This window comes from Macaca mulatta, chromosome 8 (assembly GCF_049350105.2).
Source record: "Macaca mulatta isolate MMU2019108-1 chromosome 8, T2T-MMU8v2.0, whole genome shotgun sequence".
Lineage (NCBI taxonomy): Eukaryota > Metazoa > Chordata > Mammalia > Primates > Cercopithecidae > Macaca > Macaca mulatta.
This window is the reverse complement of record NC_133413.1, coordinates 23,426,393-23,443,392: the sequence shown is the minus strand read 5'-3', so window position 1 is coordinate 23,443,392 and position 17,000 is coordinate 23,426,393. Positions and strand designations below refer to the sequence as shown.

Here is a 17,000-nt window from a genome sequence, read left to right as displayed (position 1 = left end):
TGGACAACCAGGAGACCCTGGAAGTCGGGGAGCTGGGAGTGGGGAGAACATTCACTTAGGCGAGGCTCCCAGCCTCGGGCCTGCAGGCCAAGACTGCCTGGCAGTGTAATTCCTGTCAAGTTTCATCTTTTAACCTACACTTATCCAAAGCCGGTTCCTTACACTCCTCAATTTTTTGGGAAAAAAGCCAAGAGACCTGGTCCGATGCGAAGTCACTTCCTAGAACAGGAGAGGCTTGGAGGAACGACAGGGAGAGCAGGCCTAAAGGTGGCTTTCCAGAACTCCAATCCTTAAGCCCTCTGTCCCAGACTCGCCACTACCCAGCTAGGGCCTAGGCTCTAAGCAGGCACCATTGGATGGCTGGAGGAGAAGATGGAGGGAGGAAAGTCGATGCCCCAGGACGGACCACAGGAAAGCGGCGTTCACAGGAGACCCGCTCTCTGTGCTTCCAAGGCCAGGAGCAGCCGCCTTCCCGCCCAAATCCGCAAGATGGAAGTTGCTCCCTCTAGTTTTCCCAATACCTAAGGCTGCTGGTTTTGTGAGTGACCCCTCCCTTCTCGTCCAAGTCGATTTCTAGCATTTACTGGATTCCAGAGTCTTGTTATTTAAGAATGCATCTTAACCGGTACTACTGAATTCATCTTACGTGCAGCCCAGATTCAGTTTTGGGCAGCACGAAAAGTTTCCGAGGTGCTGCGGGTACCCCGCCCCAGTACACCGCGTGTGCGAGCCGAGCTGTGTGCGAGCCGAGCTGCGTGCGAGGAACGTGGCGCGAAGGCCGGGGGATGCCTGGTAGCTCCCCGGCATCCCGGGTGCCCGGCTGCGTGGGTGTGAGCCTTCGCGCGACCGCGGGCCCGCGTCTCTCCCGCTCTCGCCGGAACGTGACCGCAGCCGCACCTCTCCTCCAGCCGTTTCCCAGCCAGACGCTTCCTTTTTGGTCCTTCTGGACGTTTATTGTAAATTCTGTGACTAAAACACGCCGGTGAGCCCGGCCCACTGACAGATGGATCGATCGCCCCCTTCCCGGCTGAGCCGGGAGGAAACACCCCACCCCGGAGCCTCGGGAGCCGGCAGCTGCCTCGGAACGAGCTCCTCGGAGCCCAGCAGGCCGCGAAGCCCCGGCCCGGGTCGGTCTCCGGGCGCTCCTGCCGGGGTGGGGTGCAAGCCCGTGCCCGATCCCTCTGGGGCGACTCTGGCAGGTTCGCTGGCCTCCGAGGAGGTGGTCAGGGTGCCCCGGCGCAGCAGGCTTCTTTCCGAGCCGGGGCAGGGGAGACCGACCGGGGAAGGGGCGTCTCGAAGGGGTGGAGGCCGGAGCGGGCGGGAGGTGAGCGCGCCGCGGGCGTGAGGGCAAAGTTCCCGAGGTCCGCGCGGAGAGCACACGTGTATGTGCGCGCGGGGCTAGGCCGGGGCCGGCAGGCTGCACTGGGGCCGGAGGGGATACTTCCTTTCCGTGGCACCATCGGGGAGACGCTCTGTCGGCCTCGGCGCCCGGGCGCAGGGACGCCTCAGCCTACGGAGGGTGGAGCCCCCGCTCAGACCCGGGCCACCAGGCTAGGATTTTTCTAGCGCCCTGCTCCCCGCGCCCCCGGATGGCTCGGGCGCCACGGACTCCGCGCCCTCCAGCCTCAGCTCAGCTCCCCAGGCTTCCCAGACCCGGCGGCGCAGGGGGCGGGGGCAGGGGCAGTGGGGGTTGGAGGGCGCAGCCCGTCCCCAGGGTGGGGAGCGCTGCGCGGGGAGGAGGAGGGTGCCGACGCTTGGGTGGGTTCGAGCACGAGCGGTAGCCGGGGGAGCCAGTCAGTTTCCGGCCAAGGCAGCAGGTCAGTCCCAGGAAGGGCGGGCGATTGAGCCGAGGGAGCCGGCGGCTGGGCTTTCCTCTATGCCCGCGATTCCCTGCGCCGCCGCCACCGCCACCGCCGTGTAGCCGCCGCCGCTGCAGAGCATCGCCGCGCTCCCGCGCCCTGCGCCGCCAGCCGCCTGGGAGCCCGAGCGCCGAGCCCGGGGCGGAGGAGAGGGGCGCGGGCGCGAGAGCCGCGGCGAGGGAGCCGCGAAGGGGGAAGGGGGCGGGCGGAGGGAGGAGCAGGGAGAGTGGGAGAAGGGGGAGGGAGAGAGGAGAGCTAGGGAGAGCTGGAGAGAGCGAGAGCAAAGAGCGAGCGAGGGAGAGGAGAGAGAAAGACACACGCACGCAGAGACACACGGTCACTGGAATTCCATTAGAAAAAAGTGAGCCGAGCAAGGGTTAGCGGGAGAAGATTATTTTTGAATCTTGTCTTCGTCTTGGTGCGAAAGAAGCGACTCCAGTCTCTCGTCCTCGAAGCTCCGACTGGATTGTTCCTGGGCGCTGACACCCGTCGGTGGATTTCATTCCTATTTGCATTTTATTCCGACCCCCTCCCTCGCCGCTTCCTTCCAGCCCTTTACTCGCAAATCGCCTCTCTCCCCACCTCACCAGGCCCCTCCTGGGAAGCGCAGGGGAATTGGACCCGCGGGGACTCACGCTTTCCCGGACGATTGGAAGGGAGGGCTGACCCCAGGACCGGGCTCTTGGCTTAGAAAGCCGATACACAGATACGCGTATATTTGATTGTAGCGGGCAAGGGGGGCGTCAAGAGGCAGCCCACCGCCCTCCTCTCACCCCACCCCCTCCAGCCAGAGGCAAGAATCGCAGGACTCGGGATCTTCATCGGGTGGACTAGCTGGGATCTCTGCATTGGATTTGGGGCTGATTACCACTGCTTGACTATTATTATTGTTGTTGTTATTATTTTTTTTACACAAGGGAGAAAGACAAAAAACGGTGGGATTTATTTAACATGATCTTGGCAAACGCCTTCTGCCTCTTCTTCTTTCTAGGTGAGTACCTGCGGGCGGCGAGCTCAGGGAGAGGCGAGATGCCGGAGAGGCGGGGGGCAAGCGGAGCGCCGGCGGGGGGCTGGCGGGAGGCCGGCGGGGAGAGCGCGCCACGGAGCGAGCCGGGCCCGGCGCTGGCGAACCGAGCGGGGCCGGGCAGCGGGGACGCGGACGAGGGACCAGAGCCACGGCTGGCTGGCGACGCGGGGGGGATCGGGAGGGAGACTCAACATCCGAACCGGCCCCGCAGACACGCACACACACACACACCCGCGCTCGATCACATGCCAGTATAGCGCTCATCTCCCCCGAAATAATGGGTTCGAATTGTGGCAACTTAAGGAAAAAAAAAATATCCAACTCTTGATCTGCAAGGAGGGAGGGAGGGAGAAGCTCCGAGGCTTGGAAAGAACAGTCCTGACGGGTCCGCCTTTCCTGGTCTACCCCCCCCCCCCGCCAGTCGGTCGTGGTGGAGGGCGCGGGTTTCTCCGGCGGCTACCGCTTGGACATCGCGGGGTGGGGGGGAGCGCTGGCAGTCACTCCCCACCTGCCAGCCGCGCCTGGCAAATGCAGCCCGCGTCCCCAAACCCTGAGCCCCTAACCGGCGGCTCCACTCCCCGGAACACTTTTCAAGTTTCTCCCTACCCAGTCCGGAGCCAGATGGGTGGGCGGGAGCGGAGGGTTGTGAGCAGCCGTTCCCGGCCTTCCCTCCTCCACCTCTGGGGGCCGTGGACACCCGTGACTGGTGGGAAGAGACCGGAGGGAGGCCAAAGTTCGCTTCCTCCGTTGAAGAGGGTGGGAGGCGAGGGAGGAAAAACGGGTAACAAAGACCACTGCTCCTTCTGTAAGCGCCCCCCTCCCGCCCCCGCCTCCAGGACGGGAGGAGGGGCTGCCTGGCGCCCCGAGCCCCACGCAGTTTCTTTTCCACACACAATTCCCAGCCGCTCACTCCCTTAGCTTAAGCTCGGTGAACTCTCAGCGGCTTGGGAAATGGGTCTAGAGAAGGCAATCTCCGGAGGGAGATGAGGAAAGGCGGGCGTTTGCAAGGCTGTGCACCACCGAGGTCCCAGGCAGGGCTGCTGCCAGGGAGTAGATGCTCCCATAGAGGGAGCTGAGTAACTACTGTGTGTGTGTCTCTGTGTGTGTGTTTGTAAGGAGCACACGTCTGCTTCAGTGAGGGTGCAGTTCTACCACCTTGGCTTGCTGTGTAGCCGGTGTTAAGCCAGGCTGACCAGCCGGGATCATGATCCTACCCTCTCCCTCCTACAGCAGGGGATCCTGCCCCGAGTGGGGAGGTAGGAGGTGGTTACAGGAGGATGTGTGTGGTCTAAGAAGTGCCCACCAGACTAGGATAAGGGACCGGAGTCATTGGGTGTCCACGCAGGCTCTGGACTCTCTGCCTGTCCCCTATGCTTCCCGCCAGGTGTGAGTCTCCAAGGGGGCAAGGCCCTGCTCTGGTGTGTGGCCTTAGAGGTCCTGCCTCCATCAGCCAGAGGCAGCTTCTCTCTGGGGTGGGAGGGGCTCATCGAGGAAGCTGGAAGGTGCTCTGGGCCAGCTGTGATCCCGAAGCCCTTTCTGACAACCCTGGCAAGTGGACTCTCATTCTGAAGGGGCTACTATAAAATCTGACCTTTTCTCCCACCGCTGGTTTGAAAAGCCAGCCTTCTGGGTCCAAGCATGATCAGGGCCAAGGGGAAAAAAATTGTATTTCAGGCAAAACAGCCCGATTGTCTACTGCTGAGCTGCACACCCCAGGATGGGCAGGGCTCCCAAATGTGGGTACCATCTGGGGTCAGGGGCTGGAGAAGAGCAGTGTGGGCCCCTGGTCATTGCAGGCAGGCTTTCTTCAGCCAGGCAGGCTGAGGAGTCCACCTTTCTCCTTCTCAGAAGTGGGTGTGTATGCGTGTGCTTGGGGGATGATCAGAAAGGCCCATCCCAATGTCTGCAACCCTGGAGGCTGAGTGTTGAGAGGTGGGGATGAGAGCAGAAGAACAGCAGGCTCAGCATCCCATTGGGTCACAGTCTTTCAGTTTCCTTTCCTCGAGAAGTCCCCTTCCAAAGCTGGGCTGAGTGGAGTGACCACAGATAGTGAAAGACTCTGGGTTAGGCCAGTGGAAAGGAAGGGGAGATGGGTTGGTGTTTAGGAAACTTCAGCCCTGGGGCCCTTTTCCTGGCAGGGAACTGGTTGAAAATTCCACTGGGTGGGTGGGTGGAGGGTGGGGGGAGGTTTTCTGGGGCTTGAGACTTGGTGGTCAATTTCAGCTGGGGGCAGAGGCCTTTTGTGTGCCCTTACACTGAGATTCTGAGTGAGGTCTGGGCTGGATAACCCATGGTGGAGAGAGAGAGAGGCCTTTCTTGCCTAGTATCTTGACCTCAAGTGCTGACCCAGGGAGAGAAGGAGATGGGGAAAGTGACTCGGGCGGGGGTGTTGAGCTGGCCAGGGGGCCACTTCCGACTGGCTTTCTAGCACATGCTCTAACTCTGGTGGGATGTTGGATGCAGTAGGGCAATTGTAGCTCTGTGTCGCTTCTCCACCCCTCTCTACCCCCGTGTCTTGATGGATCAAAGTTTTCTCCTAATTTAGGATTTGGAAACATCACCAGGATACCTCCTGCCCTTCACTCTCTTAGGATTTTTAGCTAAAGGCTGCATGCTGCATGCTGCAGGGATTCCTTTCTCTGGCTGGGCTTGATTGGTTCTGGGGGTCATGGAATGAACTAGAAGAGTCAAGGATGGTTTGGTGAATGGATGCCCTGGCCCTTCGCAGAGTACGTCCCTTGCTTGGTCACACGAGCCAGGTGGCTGGATGGGGGAAGCCCTCTCTTTTGGCATGGGAGCCTCCCTAAGATTGTGCAAGGATCATCCTGTGGGGCTCTAGGCCTCAACTGTAGGACAAGCAAAGTAAATGTCCTTATGGCCTGAATTCCCTGGGCTAATCTGACCTTTAAGCACGCTGTGAATTCTGTGCCTACAGAAGGCTAAGGAAGCCAGGAAGTTCCATTCCCAGGCCCTCTATGACAGTGCAGTCTTCGTTTCAGTCAAGGTGGGAGGGCATTAGCCTATGGGGAGGCGGGGGGTGAAGTCCGTGGAGGGCCCAGGGCTGTGCTGTTCCAGAGGCTCCCGCAGGCTGGCTGGGGGCCGCAGGTGCAGGCGGGGCCGTGTCAACTCATCTCCTCTTGGGGGCCCAGCTGTACCTGGGTCCTGCTCAGGGAGGTAGGAATCTGCTGAAGCCGGGAAGAAAGATGCTGCCTCAGCTTGTGTGGAGGACGCCTCTCCAGCCGTTGCCGGGCCTCAAACTCCGCGCTGATTTCTTCTCTGGTCTTGTCTCAGCCTGGCCACATCCATCAGCCTTCCTGTTCTGGGGCAGAGGTCTGGTCAGTGGGAGAAGGGCACGTTTTTTGCTCTGGGCCCCGAAGAAACCTTCTGTACCCCAGGCCCACCCCTACTGCTCTTCTCTCTTGCCTCCTGGGGGTAGGTCTCCCACCCGCCTGGTCCTACAGGGAGTGGATGGATTCCTGTTCCCTGGGGGCTCTCGGGAGTGAAGGCCCGCTGTGCAGCGCGCTGCCCCTAGGTGTCGCTGTCTCCCTGCGGTAGCGCCCCCCCTGAGCAGGGCCTCCCAGGGGAAGGCCTGAGAGCGGCTTTTCTGGGTAGGGATGGGGGATTCTGCGGTATTGAAGACGGGACTTCTGGCCTAGGATTTTATTATGTTCTGGGGCTAGATGGAGTCGAGGAAGCCTCCCAAATTACTCTTGGGGTCCAGGAAAGAGCAGTCATGGCTCTGGGCCCTGGTGCGTGCTTTTCCTGGGGGCAGGATCTGGAGTTAGGGGCTTGGCAGAGGACAGAGGGGCTGGGAAGACAATGTCTGTGTCTGGAGGAAACCATTTTAGGAGCTTGGGTTTGAAAGGATCAGGCGAGCCTGTCCTGCCGTTTCTCTCTCTTCTTCCTTGTCCCCTCCCTCCTGAGGCACTGTGGGTGTGGACACTGGGGCCAGGATGGGAAGGTGGCTTGACAGGGGATTGCACATTGGTGGAGGAGCAAGGTTCCATTTGCAAGGCTGGGGTCCGAGGAGGGGAGCTTTTCCTTTTTGCAGTTATTTGGCTTTTGGAAGGAAGAACAAAATAAGAGACAGAGGGGAAGGTGGTTTCACAGGAGGGTGGAGAGAAAAGAAAAAAGAGGAAAAACAAGGCCATTCAAAGATAAGAGTTTTGTAAAAGGTAATGAAGAAACAGACCTTTTGGGAGACTGTTAGCAAGAGAAGCGCAAGGTACAGCCAGGCACAAGATACAGCCAGGCACAAGCCGAGCTAGAGTAGGGAGGAGAGAGCAGGGTGCGCAGGGGGCATGGATGCTCCCCAGGCTTGACAAAAGCATTTTCTATTGGAGGGGGCCGGGGTGGAACTCGTCTCGCAGACGGCGAGGGTTCAGATCTCTGTCTGGTGTGAAGTTGGACTGGAAGGTGTGGAGGGGTGAGGCGCCTCCTTCTTGGGCTTGCTGGGACGGTAGAGTTAGGCTCATCTGTTCCTGTCTTGTCTTAGAGTCAGAATGAGAGTCAGAGTGAGTACACTGGGAATCTGAGGGGGCGTTTCCACCGCTATGTGTGACCTTTATTTGTCATCACCCTTCTTCGGGCCTCAGTTTCCCTAGGGTAAAATGTGGGGTTGGACTCTATGGTGTCTATAAGGTCCTAACAGGCTATGACAATGAAACGACTTGACACTGCTTCCAAGGCTTAGTGCAGCGCCATGGGTGGGCCTCTGGCTGGAGGTTTATTGGGGTTTATAGGAGGCCTGGGTGGTATGAAAGTGAGATCTTCCCCAGTCCCTGCAGTCCCCAGCAAGCCGTGCAGCCTCCAGCCAGCCGTGCAGTCCCCAGCTCTCTGCTGAGGCTGTGACATTCTCATTTGGGCTCCTGACTCTTAAACGGTGATCTTGAGCCGGGATCTTCCTGGCTTTATTGTGCCGTGCTCATAGGCCCAGGGCCGCTGCTAAGGAGGAATGGAGTGCAAACGGAGAAAACTTACTCGTCCATCCAGGGGAAGATGACGCCTGAGTTCTCCCTCGGGTGTGAGGAGGGCTGCCCACAGAGTCGCCTTGGTGGGCTTTGGTGGGAAATGGGTGTGACGTTCCCAGCAGGGCCCAAGCCCCAGGCCTGTATCTTGGGTGGGAGATTGTGGCGGCCGTCATTCATGCTTGTCTTCCCTCCCCACCACCCAGACGAGACCCTCCGCTCTTTGGCCAGCCCTTCCTCCCTGCAGGGCCCCGAGCTCCACGGCTGGCGCCCCCCAGTGGACTGTGTCCGGGCCAATGAGCTGTGTGCCGCCGAGTCCAACTGCAGCTCCCGCTACCGCACGCTGCGGCAGTGCCTGGCAGGCCGCGACCGCAACACCATGCTGGCCAACAAGGAGTGCCAGGCGGCCCTGGAGGTCTTGCAGGAAAGCCCGCTCTACGACTGCCGCTGCAAGCGGGGCATGAAGAAGGAGCTGCAGTGCCTGCAGATCTACTGGAGCATCCACCTGGGGCTGACCGAGGGTAAGCCTGGGCGGGGTGGCCCAAGGGGAGGGGGTGTGGCACAGGCGGAGAGGACATGTGGCGGGCCAGGGGTTCAGGAGGGAGGACTAGGTGATGGGGCAAAGTGGCCAGCTCTCTGTGTCTACCTGCTAGGGGAACCTGGAACACAGAGAAGTCGCCACCCCACCAAGGAGGGTGGCATTGTCGGAAAAGGCCAGGAGAGACAAAGAGGAGGCAGAAGCGGCAGCTGGAGAGGAGAGAGGGAGGTGGTGCGAGGAGGAGAGCAGGTGCTGGAGGAAGTGGGGTGAGTGGGGTGGGGGAGGTGGGCAGGGGTTGGGGAGGATCAAGACCACATGATTCAAGCAAGGACAGTGTGAAGTGGTTCCAAGAGAAGGTGAGGTAAGAGTGACCAGGCAGAGATGGATCAGTGAGAACCAGGAGAGAGAAGGGGCAGGCTGGGTGCAGGCAGAGAAACCAGCCACTTCAGCTGCCCCGGCTGCTGCCCTGCCCCGGCTGCTGCCCTGCCCTGGGGCTGATCCCAGAGCTGGCTGCCCCTACTCTGCTCTTCTGGCTCCTGCCTCCCTGCTTCCAGGACACCAGCCCTTCATGTGGCTTCTGCAGCCCATGGCTGGCCTGTCACCTTCTACAGGGCTTGGGGCAGTGTGCAGGCAGCAGGCCCCACATCCTTTGGCAAACCTGCCCCTGAGTCACAAAAGTAGAACCTATAATCCCTCCGCCAATAACACACTTTCGCATCCCCTTCCCCTCCAGACCTGGGTGTGGAGGATTTGCATTTGTTTAGGAGGTGGGTCACTGTAACCAGTTTATTAATTGAACGCATGTTTATTGAGAACGTATTGTCTGCTATGCTCTAGGTGTTGTAGGAACAGTTGAGGGCAAACTGGTGCAGCCTCTGGCCTCCTGGAGCTGAGTCTGGCTGGGGTGTGGGTAAATAAGGGGGCTTCTCTCATTTGATGGCTTAAGTGCTGTGAGAGGGAAGACACAGGGTGTGATGGTAGCAGCTTGGAGGGGGCGTCCACGCCCTTGCCGTGAAATCTAAAGCATCTTCCTGGAAGAGGCAGGCTTCAAGCTGAGGCTGAAGAGTGAGTCAGAGTCACGAAATGGAACATAGGTGAAGGGAGGCAGGAAGAGTGTGGGAGGTGGAGGGAACAGCATGGAAAGGCCCAGTGTGAGTACCGAACCTGTTTACAGAGCTGCAAGTGGCCTAGAATGGTAGTGGGTGGCAGGTGGTGTGTGGCGGGAGGTGGTGGAAGTGGGGAGGAGAATTAGGGGCAGAGGGAAGGATCCCTGAAGGGTTTTAAGGGCGATGATCAGATCTGTGCTTCAGCAAAATGTTTCTGTGGTGCCAGTGGAGAGAGTAGATTAGAGGACTGTCCAGAAGCTGCTGCTGTGATACAGGCCAGGAACAGTTGTGGCAGAACCAGGACAATGGCAAGGAAGGAGAAATGGGTCTAAGAGCTCTTTATTTATGCATTTGTTATTTTTATTGGGGTCTCACTATGTTGCCCAGGCTGGTCCCAGACTCCTGGGCTCAAGTCATCTGCCCGCCTCGGCCTCCCTAAGTGTTGGGATTACAGGTGTGAGCTACCACACCCAGCTAATTTTTAAATATTTTTTTTGTAGAGATGGGGTCTCGTTATGTTGCACAGGCTTATCTCAAACTCTTGGGCTCAAGCAGTACTCCCACCTTGGTTTCCCAAAGTTCCAGGCTTACAGGTATGAGTCACTGCCCCCCGGCCCTCTGAGAGTTATTTAGAAGAGAGAATCCTCAGGTCTTGGTGACCAACGGGAGAGGAGAAGGTGAGGGGAGAGAGGAGTCAAGGAGGGCACCCAGTGTCCTCTCTTAGGCAGCTGAGCAGGTGATGGAGGCCTCAGAAGAATCAGTCCAGTCTTTGAGTGCAGAGGGGAGGGCAGGGGGATGGGGAATCTATTTTGGGGCCCATGCCTTGTTGACCACACCCTGCAGACGTGCAGGTCTGGAGTTGAGGGAGGAAGTGGGTCTGAGTGAGACTGAGGAATGGACATGAGCCTGCAGGTGAAAACTAAGGCCAAGGGCGTGGGTATGACCACAGTGAGAGGAGGGTGGTAACAGACCCTGGGGACCATCTTGGGGACCATGGCGTTTAAGGATGTGGAGAAGGGAGCCTGCAGGGAGCTGAGAAGGTGCTGGGGAGAGGTGGGAGGAGCAGCAGGAAAACAAAGGGGGGCTCATCCCAGAAGAGAGGACCCTCAACATGGTCGGATGCTTAGGGTTAGCTGAGGCTGAGGCTCTTAGCTTCTTAGGCATCTACTGTGTGCCTCAGAGGGTGACACACTGGAGGGGCCATGCTCCCCATGCCAGCCATCGTATAGGGCAGGAGACCTTTTCCCTGGACCCTCCTGCTGGAGGGAGGAGCCTGGTTAGGGAGCGGAGGGGAACAGGGGGATTAGGAATGATGAATGTAGATGACTCTTTCCGGAATTTTAGTGTAAAGAGAACAAAGGATGCTTAAAAAAAAAAAAAGATGGGAGAGGATTGAGCAGTTTAAAATCTAAGGTCGGACAGTAGCGATGGCGAAGAAGACGGAAGGGTCTTCTGTGGAATGATGCCCTTGCGAAGGGGAGGGGCTGGGTCCAGGGCACAGAGTGGGCCAGGGGATGAGCCTTAGAACAGGGGAGCAGTGCTCCCTCTAGGTGCTGGGAGGGAGGGAGGAAGCGGCTGCAGGTGTGAAGCCAAATAGACAGGGATCCCTGACCAGTCAGAGATGGCTCGAATATGTTCTAAATACAGGAATAAGAAATGCGTATAATTACTACCATCATTAATAACAAAGTATTCCTCATGAATCAGGCGGTGCCTTCTCCCTAGCAACCTGGATTCCTAGAACTAGCATGAGCAAAGGGAGGAATACTGTCCTGAGGGTACTGCACTCTATTCTTCAGGAGATAAGGCGCTGTCTTCACCCAGAGCCGGACTCTGTAGCGTACGAAGAAATAAAGCGCTCGATGCCTGAGCTGAGTAGTTTTGTTTCTTGTCTTCTTTCTGGCAACCTTCAGTTTCCACCCAAGGGAGACTGGGCAGCAGGTTCGGGTGGGCTGCAGAGTGGACAGGGGAGAGGACAGGACAGAACTGTCAGCCAGAACAGCCGAGTTGAGCACTTGGGCCTTTTAGCACCAACAGCCCTTCCCATCTCACTGGCTCCCTCTGTATCGCTGCATCAGGCCACAGGAGGACTGTGCTGATGGGATCCAAGGGAAATAAGCATGATGCTGTGTGCGTTTAGCTGCACACTACTGTGTGGTGTTCAAGGCCGCTTGACTGGGAGTGCCTGACTGCAGATGGCTTTTCTGGTTCTAAATCTCGTTTTTTTGAGACAGGGTCTCACTCTGTCGCCTAGGCTAGAGTGCAGTGGCGTGATCACAGCTCACTGCAGCCTCCATCTCCTGGGCTCAAATGATTCTCTCACTTCAGCCTCCCATGTAGCTGGGACCACTGGAGCCGGCTGCCATGACTGGCTATTTTTTTTTTTTAAAGCAGAGATGAGGTCTTACTATGTTGCTCAGGCTGATCTTGAACTCTGGAGCTCAAGCAATCCTTGTGTCTTGGCCTACCAAAGTGCTGGGATGATAGGTGTGGGCAACTGTGCCTGGCCTTGAGTCTTTTTATTTATTTTTTCATGAGGCAGAGTCTTGCTCTGTCACCCAGGTTGGAGTACAGTGGCAAGATCATAGCTCACTGCAGCCTCAAGTTTGTGGGCTCGAGTGACCCTCCTACCTCAGCCTCCCGAGAAGCTAGGACTACAGGCATGTGCCACCATGCTTGGCTAATTGATTTTTTATAGAGGTGGGGTCTTGCTATATTGCCGGGCTGTCCTCGAACTTCTGGCCTCAAGCAATCTTCCCATTTTGGCCTCCAAAAGTGTTGGGATTATAGGCATAAGCCGCTGCGTCCCGCCTGGTTCTAAGTCTTGAGATGGTTTATTAATTCATTTATTCAACAACCATCGGTTAAACACCGACTGTGTGCTTCAGAAGGTAACAGCGCTGTAGGAACTGTGTTCCCTGTGCTGGCCGGCAGACAGGTCGGGAGACCTTTCCTCTGGGCCCTGCCTAAAAAATACACCCTTATGTTTTTCCTTCCATAGAAGACTGCATCTTTTCCCCATAGGGGAATTCCACCTTCTCCTGGGTCTTGGGAGCCCAGAGGTAGTTTCTGCCCAGGGCTGACCAGGCGAAGCCAGGAGGCCTCCAGGTAGTGTTCTTGTGAGTGGCGGGGTCTACCTGAGAGGTAAGCATCCATGGCCTGTTGAGCAGTCTCCCTGAGGGGGACTGCGAGTCCTTCCTCCCTGTTCCTTGATAACATGTAATAACCTGGCACAGGCCTGGGACTGTGGAGAGGGCAAGAATCGCTGAGAGGAGCAATGTGTGTAGGCTTGGATTTTCCTTCTGATTCTCAGCCTCTCCTTGGCCCCTGCTGGTGGGCGTGATTTACCATGGGGCTCTGCTCCGCCTTCTTCCGCTCCCTGGGACTTAGCTCTCAGTATGCAGTCGAGGTGCACAGCAGGTGCAAAGAGCCTGTGGCGGCAGTGAGGAGAATGGAGAGTGGGCTGGGGTAGGAAGGTGACCTCAAGACGTGGCTGCTGAGCTGCTAGAGTCTGAACTGCAGAGGATCTGGCGATCATTTGGGCTCCCTACTACCATCTGGCAGGGAAACTGAGGCATGGATGGGTGAGATGGCCTTCCAGGGCACACACAGCAAGCTCGTGGCAGGACCCAGAGTGGGTCCCAGGACCCCAACTCCTTATCCAGGTCGCTTTTCACTGCCGGTGGGGAGATCCCATGGCTTGGGCCCCGTTTTCCTCCACTGCCACCATTTCCTCCATTACCACCACCAGTATTTACACAGGGGACTGTCACTGTTGGCTGCATGGGGACTTAGAGACCAGGTTTCTTGCCCTCTGCAAAGGTGACACTGAAATTCAGGGTCTTTTGGTCTGAAGATGAAGAGCAAGGGCTTCTTCCATTCCCAGAATCTGACATTCTGGCTCTGGTTTCAGTGGCTCATGCCTCAGGATTTCTCACTGGTGAATTCCATGGCAGAAACAGGCTACACAAGTTGACTTAAAGAGGCTGGGCCCCTCCAAACCAGTTCCGGAAGAGGCTGTTCCTACCCTGCCACCCCTACCCCATTAATCAAACTGGCCTAGCTCTACCTAGGCCCGTGGCTGCACTAGATGCAGTAGGGAAGGACAGGCCCCCCCTCTCCCCACCGCCCTGGGGGGACCGTCTGCCGGACAGAAGACTGATCTTGGGAAAAGGGAAACAACAGTACTTATTCAGGAATGATTTGGTTCCAACAACACTCTGCATTTTGGGACACAGTATTCCCAGCAGTGAAGCACTTAGACTTTGGAGCCCACTGCCTGGGTGTGAACCCTGGCTCTGTCGCTTGTTAGCTGTGTGACCTTTGTCAAGCTACTTAATGTCTCTGTGCTCCTTGTTCCTCCTTATCAGTCAAACAGGGAGAAAAATAGTGCCTATCTCATACAGTAGTTAAGAGGATGAAGTGAGCTATATCTAAAGCACTTTCAGTGCTGGCACTTGGAAAACATGGTATAACATTATTTTTATTGTAAAAGTGATTTCCTAAGTTCCTACATTGCTTGGCCTCAATAAATAGCAATGGCTGGTCACCCCACCTCAAGGAGTTTTTCAAGAGAGTCTAAAGTGCCCGTGGGTGGGGTGGAGGACACTGAGATCATCCAGGCTGGTGAGGGGTCCAAAGGCCCCAAGGAGAAGGTGGGATCACATATGGGCCATAAACAGTGTGTCTTGACTGGGCGTGGTGGCTCATGCCTGTAATCCCAGCACTTTAGGAGGCTGAGGAGCACAGATCACTTGAGGTCAGGAGTTCAAGACCAGCCTGGCCAACATGGTGAAACCCCATCTCTACTAAAAATACAAAAATTAGCCGGGCGTGGTGGCAGGCACCTGTAATCCCAGCTACTCGGAAGGCTGAGGTAGGAGGATCGCTTGAACCCAGGAGATGGAAGTTGCAGTGAGCTGAGATCGTGCCACTGCACTCCAGCCTGGGTGACAGAGTGAGACTCTGTCTCAAAAAAAAAAAAAAAAAAAAGGCTCATTTGGATTAGACTGTCAGCAGATTCCAGCTGGGCACCTGCTATGTGTCCTGGGTGTTGCAGGGCATGAGGGATGCTCTTAGGAGGTGACATGAAAGGCAGAGGCTATTCCTTATGCAGGGAATGTGCCTCCTCCTTGTCATCTGGGGCTGTCCCTTTTTCTAGGGGTCTGCCAGGAATAACAGGCAGCCTGCTTGCTCGGTGAGCCTGCAGGGGGCTAGTTGAGTCTCCACTTCCAGCCTCTGGGTGACCACATGCAGAGGGGTTGCAAAGCCCATCTTCCAGATGCATGATACCTTGCTGCAGGTAGCCTTGAAGAGGCTGCCCCACCTGTGCTCACTCCTAGGCAGAGAGGGTGCCTGCCTGGGCACTGGGCCCTGCCTGGATGGGAAATGAGTGTGTGAGGCTGTGGGTTATCACCAGTGCCCTGCTTCTCACTACACACACGCGCACACACACACACGCACACGCACACACGCACACGCACACACGGGCAGGGTGAGTGATGAGCCATCAATTTCCCCTTGCTGATAACATCTCAAGAGGCTATTTTCTTTCCTGCTGAGGCCTTAGCAGAGGAGGGTGGGATTCCTGACATACTGGTAGGGTCTTAAGGGGAGCCCTGGGCCATCCATCTCCTGTCACTCACTCGCTTTTCCATTCCTGAGCCCCCGAGGCACCCAAAGCCTCGAGGAAAGGTCCGAGGACCTGCAGGTGGTGGGGAAGACAGGAGGGCCCTGTGGGAGAGGGGCCACGCAGACCGAAGCTGGGGATCAGATCACCCACTGAGCGGAACTTCAGCCCATCCAGCAAGATTCTCCTGGCGACACGATGGGAGGCAAAGAGGAAATTCTTTCCTCCTCAGTGACCTGGGCGGAGCTGGCATGGTGTGATGGGAAAGGATGCTGGTGGGAGGGCCAGGACAGCAGAGTCTAGCTCTCGCCCTTCCAGGAGTAGCTTTGTGATCTCAGGCAGGTTTCTTCACCTCTCTGGGCCACCTCACAGCCCTCTCTTGTGAAATGGGGAATGATTGTGGAGAGCCCTTTGACTTCAAATCCTGCGATTGATACCTGGCCTTACGTGGGCCAGCATTGCCCTACTTCCCCCAGACGCACCTGGAAGTCCTTCCAAGGGGGCCGGCCGTGCAGTGTGGTCACGAGAGAGAAGTGTCAGGCAGTTCTGAGCTGCTGTCAGGGAGCTTCTCCTCTAGTTGGGAGACAGACCTGCCTGGGTGAAATGCTAAACATTTCGTTGCTAATGTGCCCTGGTCCTGCAGTCTTCACTTTGGGAAGGGCTGCTCTGTCTCTTATCCCCTGGGTGGCATGAGCTTTCCCCTGTTAGAGAGCTTTCCTGCGGCAGAGTTGCTAAGTGCCGGCAGCGCTCTGGCCCGGAGAAGCCCGTGTCTGACGCCTGTTCTGTCTTCCAGGTGAGGAGTTTTACGAAGCCTCCCCCTATGAGCCGGTGACCTCCCGCCTCTCGGACATCTTCAGGCTTGCTTCAATCTTCTCAGGTAAGTGAGCTCGCACTGGGACTTGGCCAGTTCTTCTCTTGTCCCTGTGGCGTGGCAGATGGAGCTCTGGGCTTGGACAGGCGTCCTGGCATCCGAGGATGGCCCTGCTGCCCATCAGCTCGCCCTTAACAGTTCTGAGCCTCAGTTCCTCCTCTGTAAAGAACACGATGCCCACCTCTCTGGGTGCTTGTGTGGAGCAAGGTGTTGGTGGAAATTGTCTGGTCAGCTGGCTGTCATGGAGTAGGGCTTGAATCTGGAACCTGGTGTCACCCTTCTATCTTAGCCTCGTTCCCTCTTTCCAGTTCCCTGGCTCTCCTGCTTTGGAGCTTTTCCACTTGGTCATGTTGCTTACCCTGTCTGGGCCTCAGTTTCCTCCATTGTGATGGGAGAGTACCGTCCTTACCTCAGTGGATTGCCGTGAGGTCTAAGTGGATCAGTGGGTGGTGAAGGGCTCAGCACGCTGCATCAGTCAGCATCAGCTGTGGCTTGGTGTTACTGGTCCTATGACGATCTGTTCTGCCCTGGGTTTTCCCTCTCTCTTGAGGGCTCTGCTTCTTGAACCACAGGAAGGGAAGTGTCTGCAGGAGTCACTCTGGTGCTCAGGCCACCCCCTGTGCCGTCCACCCTGGGGAGTGATACAGTCTGCATTGGGTTCTAGCTTTGCCAGGCTCCACATGTAGGGGCCAGATGAGCTCTGGGGGTCTTTCTTCTTGGCTTTGTTCTCTGTGGCATCTGGGAGACGCTGGGCCCAGGGCAGCCCACCCTGCCTGGGCGCTGGGGAGGGGCTTCCAGTCTTGGGAGTGCTCTGTGGGGGTGGGGGGTGAGCTCCTTTAGGGATCGGTGGAGACTGATGCTTCAGGGGTGGCCAGAGTGGGGCTTGTTCTCAGGGATCTTTGAGCACAGGAAATCTGGTTTACAGGCAGTTTTGTGGCAGTCTTTGAAATCTTCTGGAGTTTCTATGGCTCTAAAGCAGGGTTTTCAACAGCAGTACTATTGA

General features: G+C 57.2%; 1 protein-coding gene across 9 annotated transcripts in view; it reads left to right on the top strand.

Moving 5' to 3' along the window:
• Positions 1-426: 426 nt before the first annotated feature.
• GFRA2 (GDNF family receptor alpha 2) overlaps positions 427-17,000 on the top strand; it is a 100,841-nt gene continuing 84,267 nt past the window's right edge. Inside the window, exons 1-3 of one of the 9 annotated variants that reach the window (XM_077943189.1) lie at positions 427-538; positions 8,060-8,374; positions 15,920-16,003. In XM_077943189.1, the coding sequence (XP_077799315.1) occupies positions 8,233-8,374; positions 15,920-16,003 (226 nt within the window). In that variant the 5' untranslated portion in view covers positions 427-538; positions 8,060-8,232. Of the gene's footprint in view, positions 539-1,035; positions 1,325-1,561; positions 1,818-2,069; positions 2,851-7,102; positions 7,303-7,778; positions 8,375-15,919; positions 16,004-17,000 lie in introns of those variants that run through there. The other 8 variants (XM_077943188.1, XM_077943193.1, XM_028852425.2 and 5 more) reach the window with 8 other exon arrangements.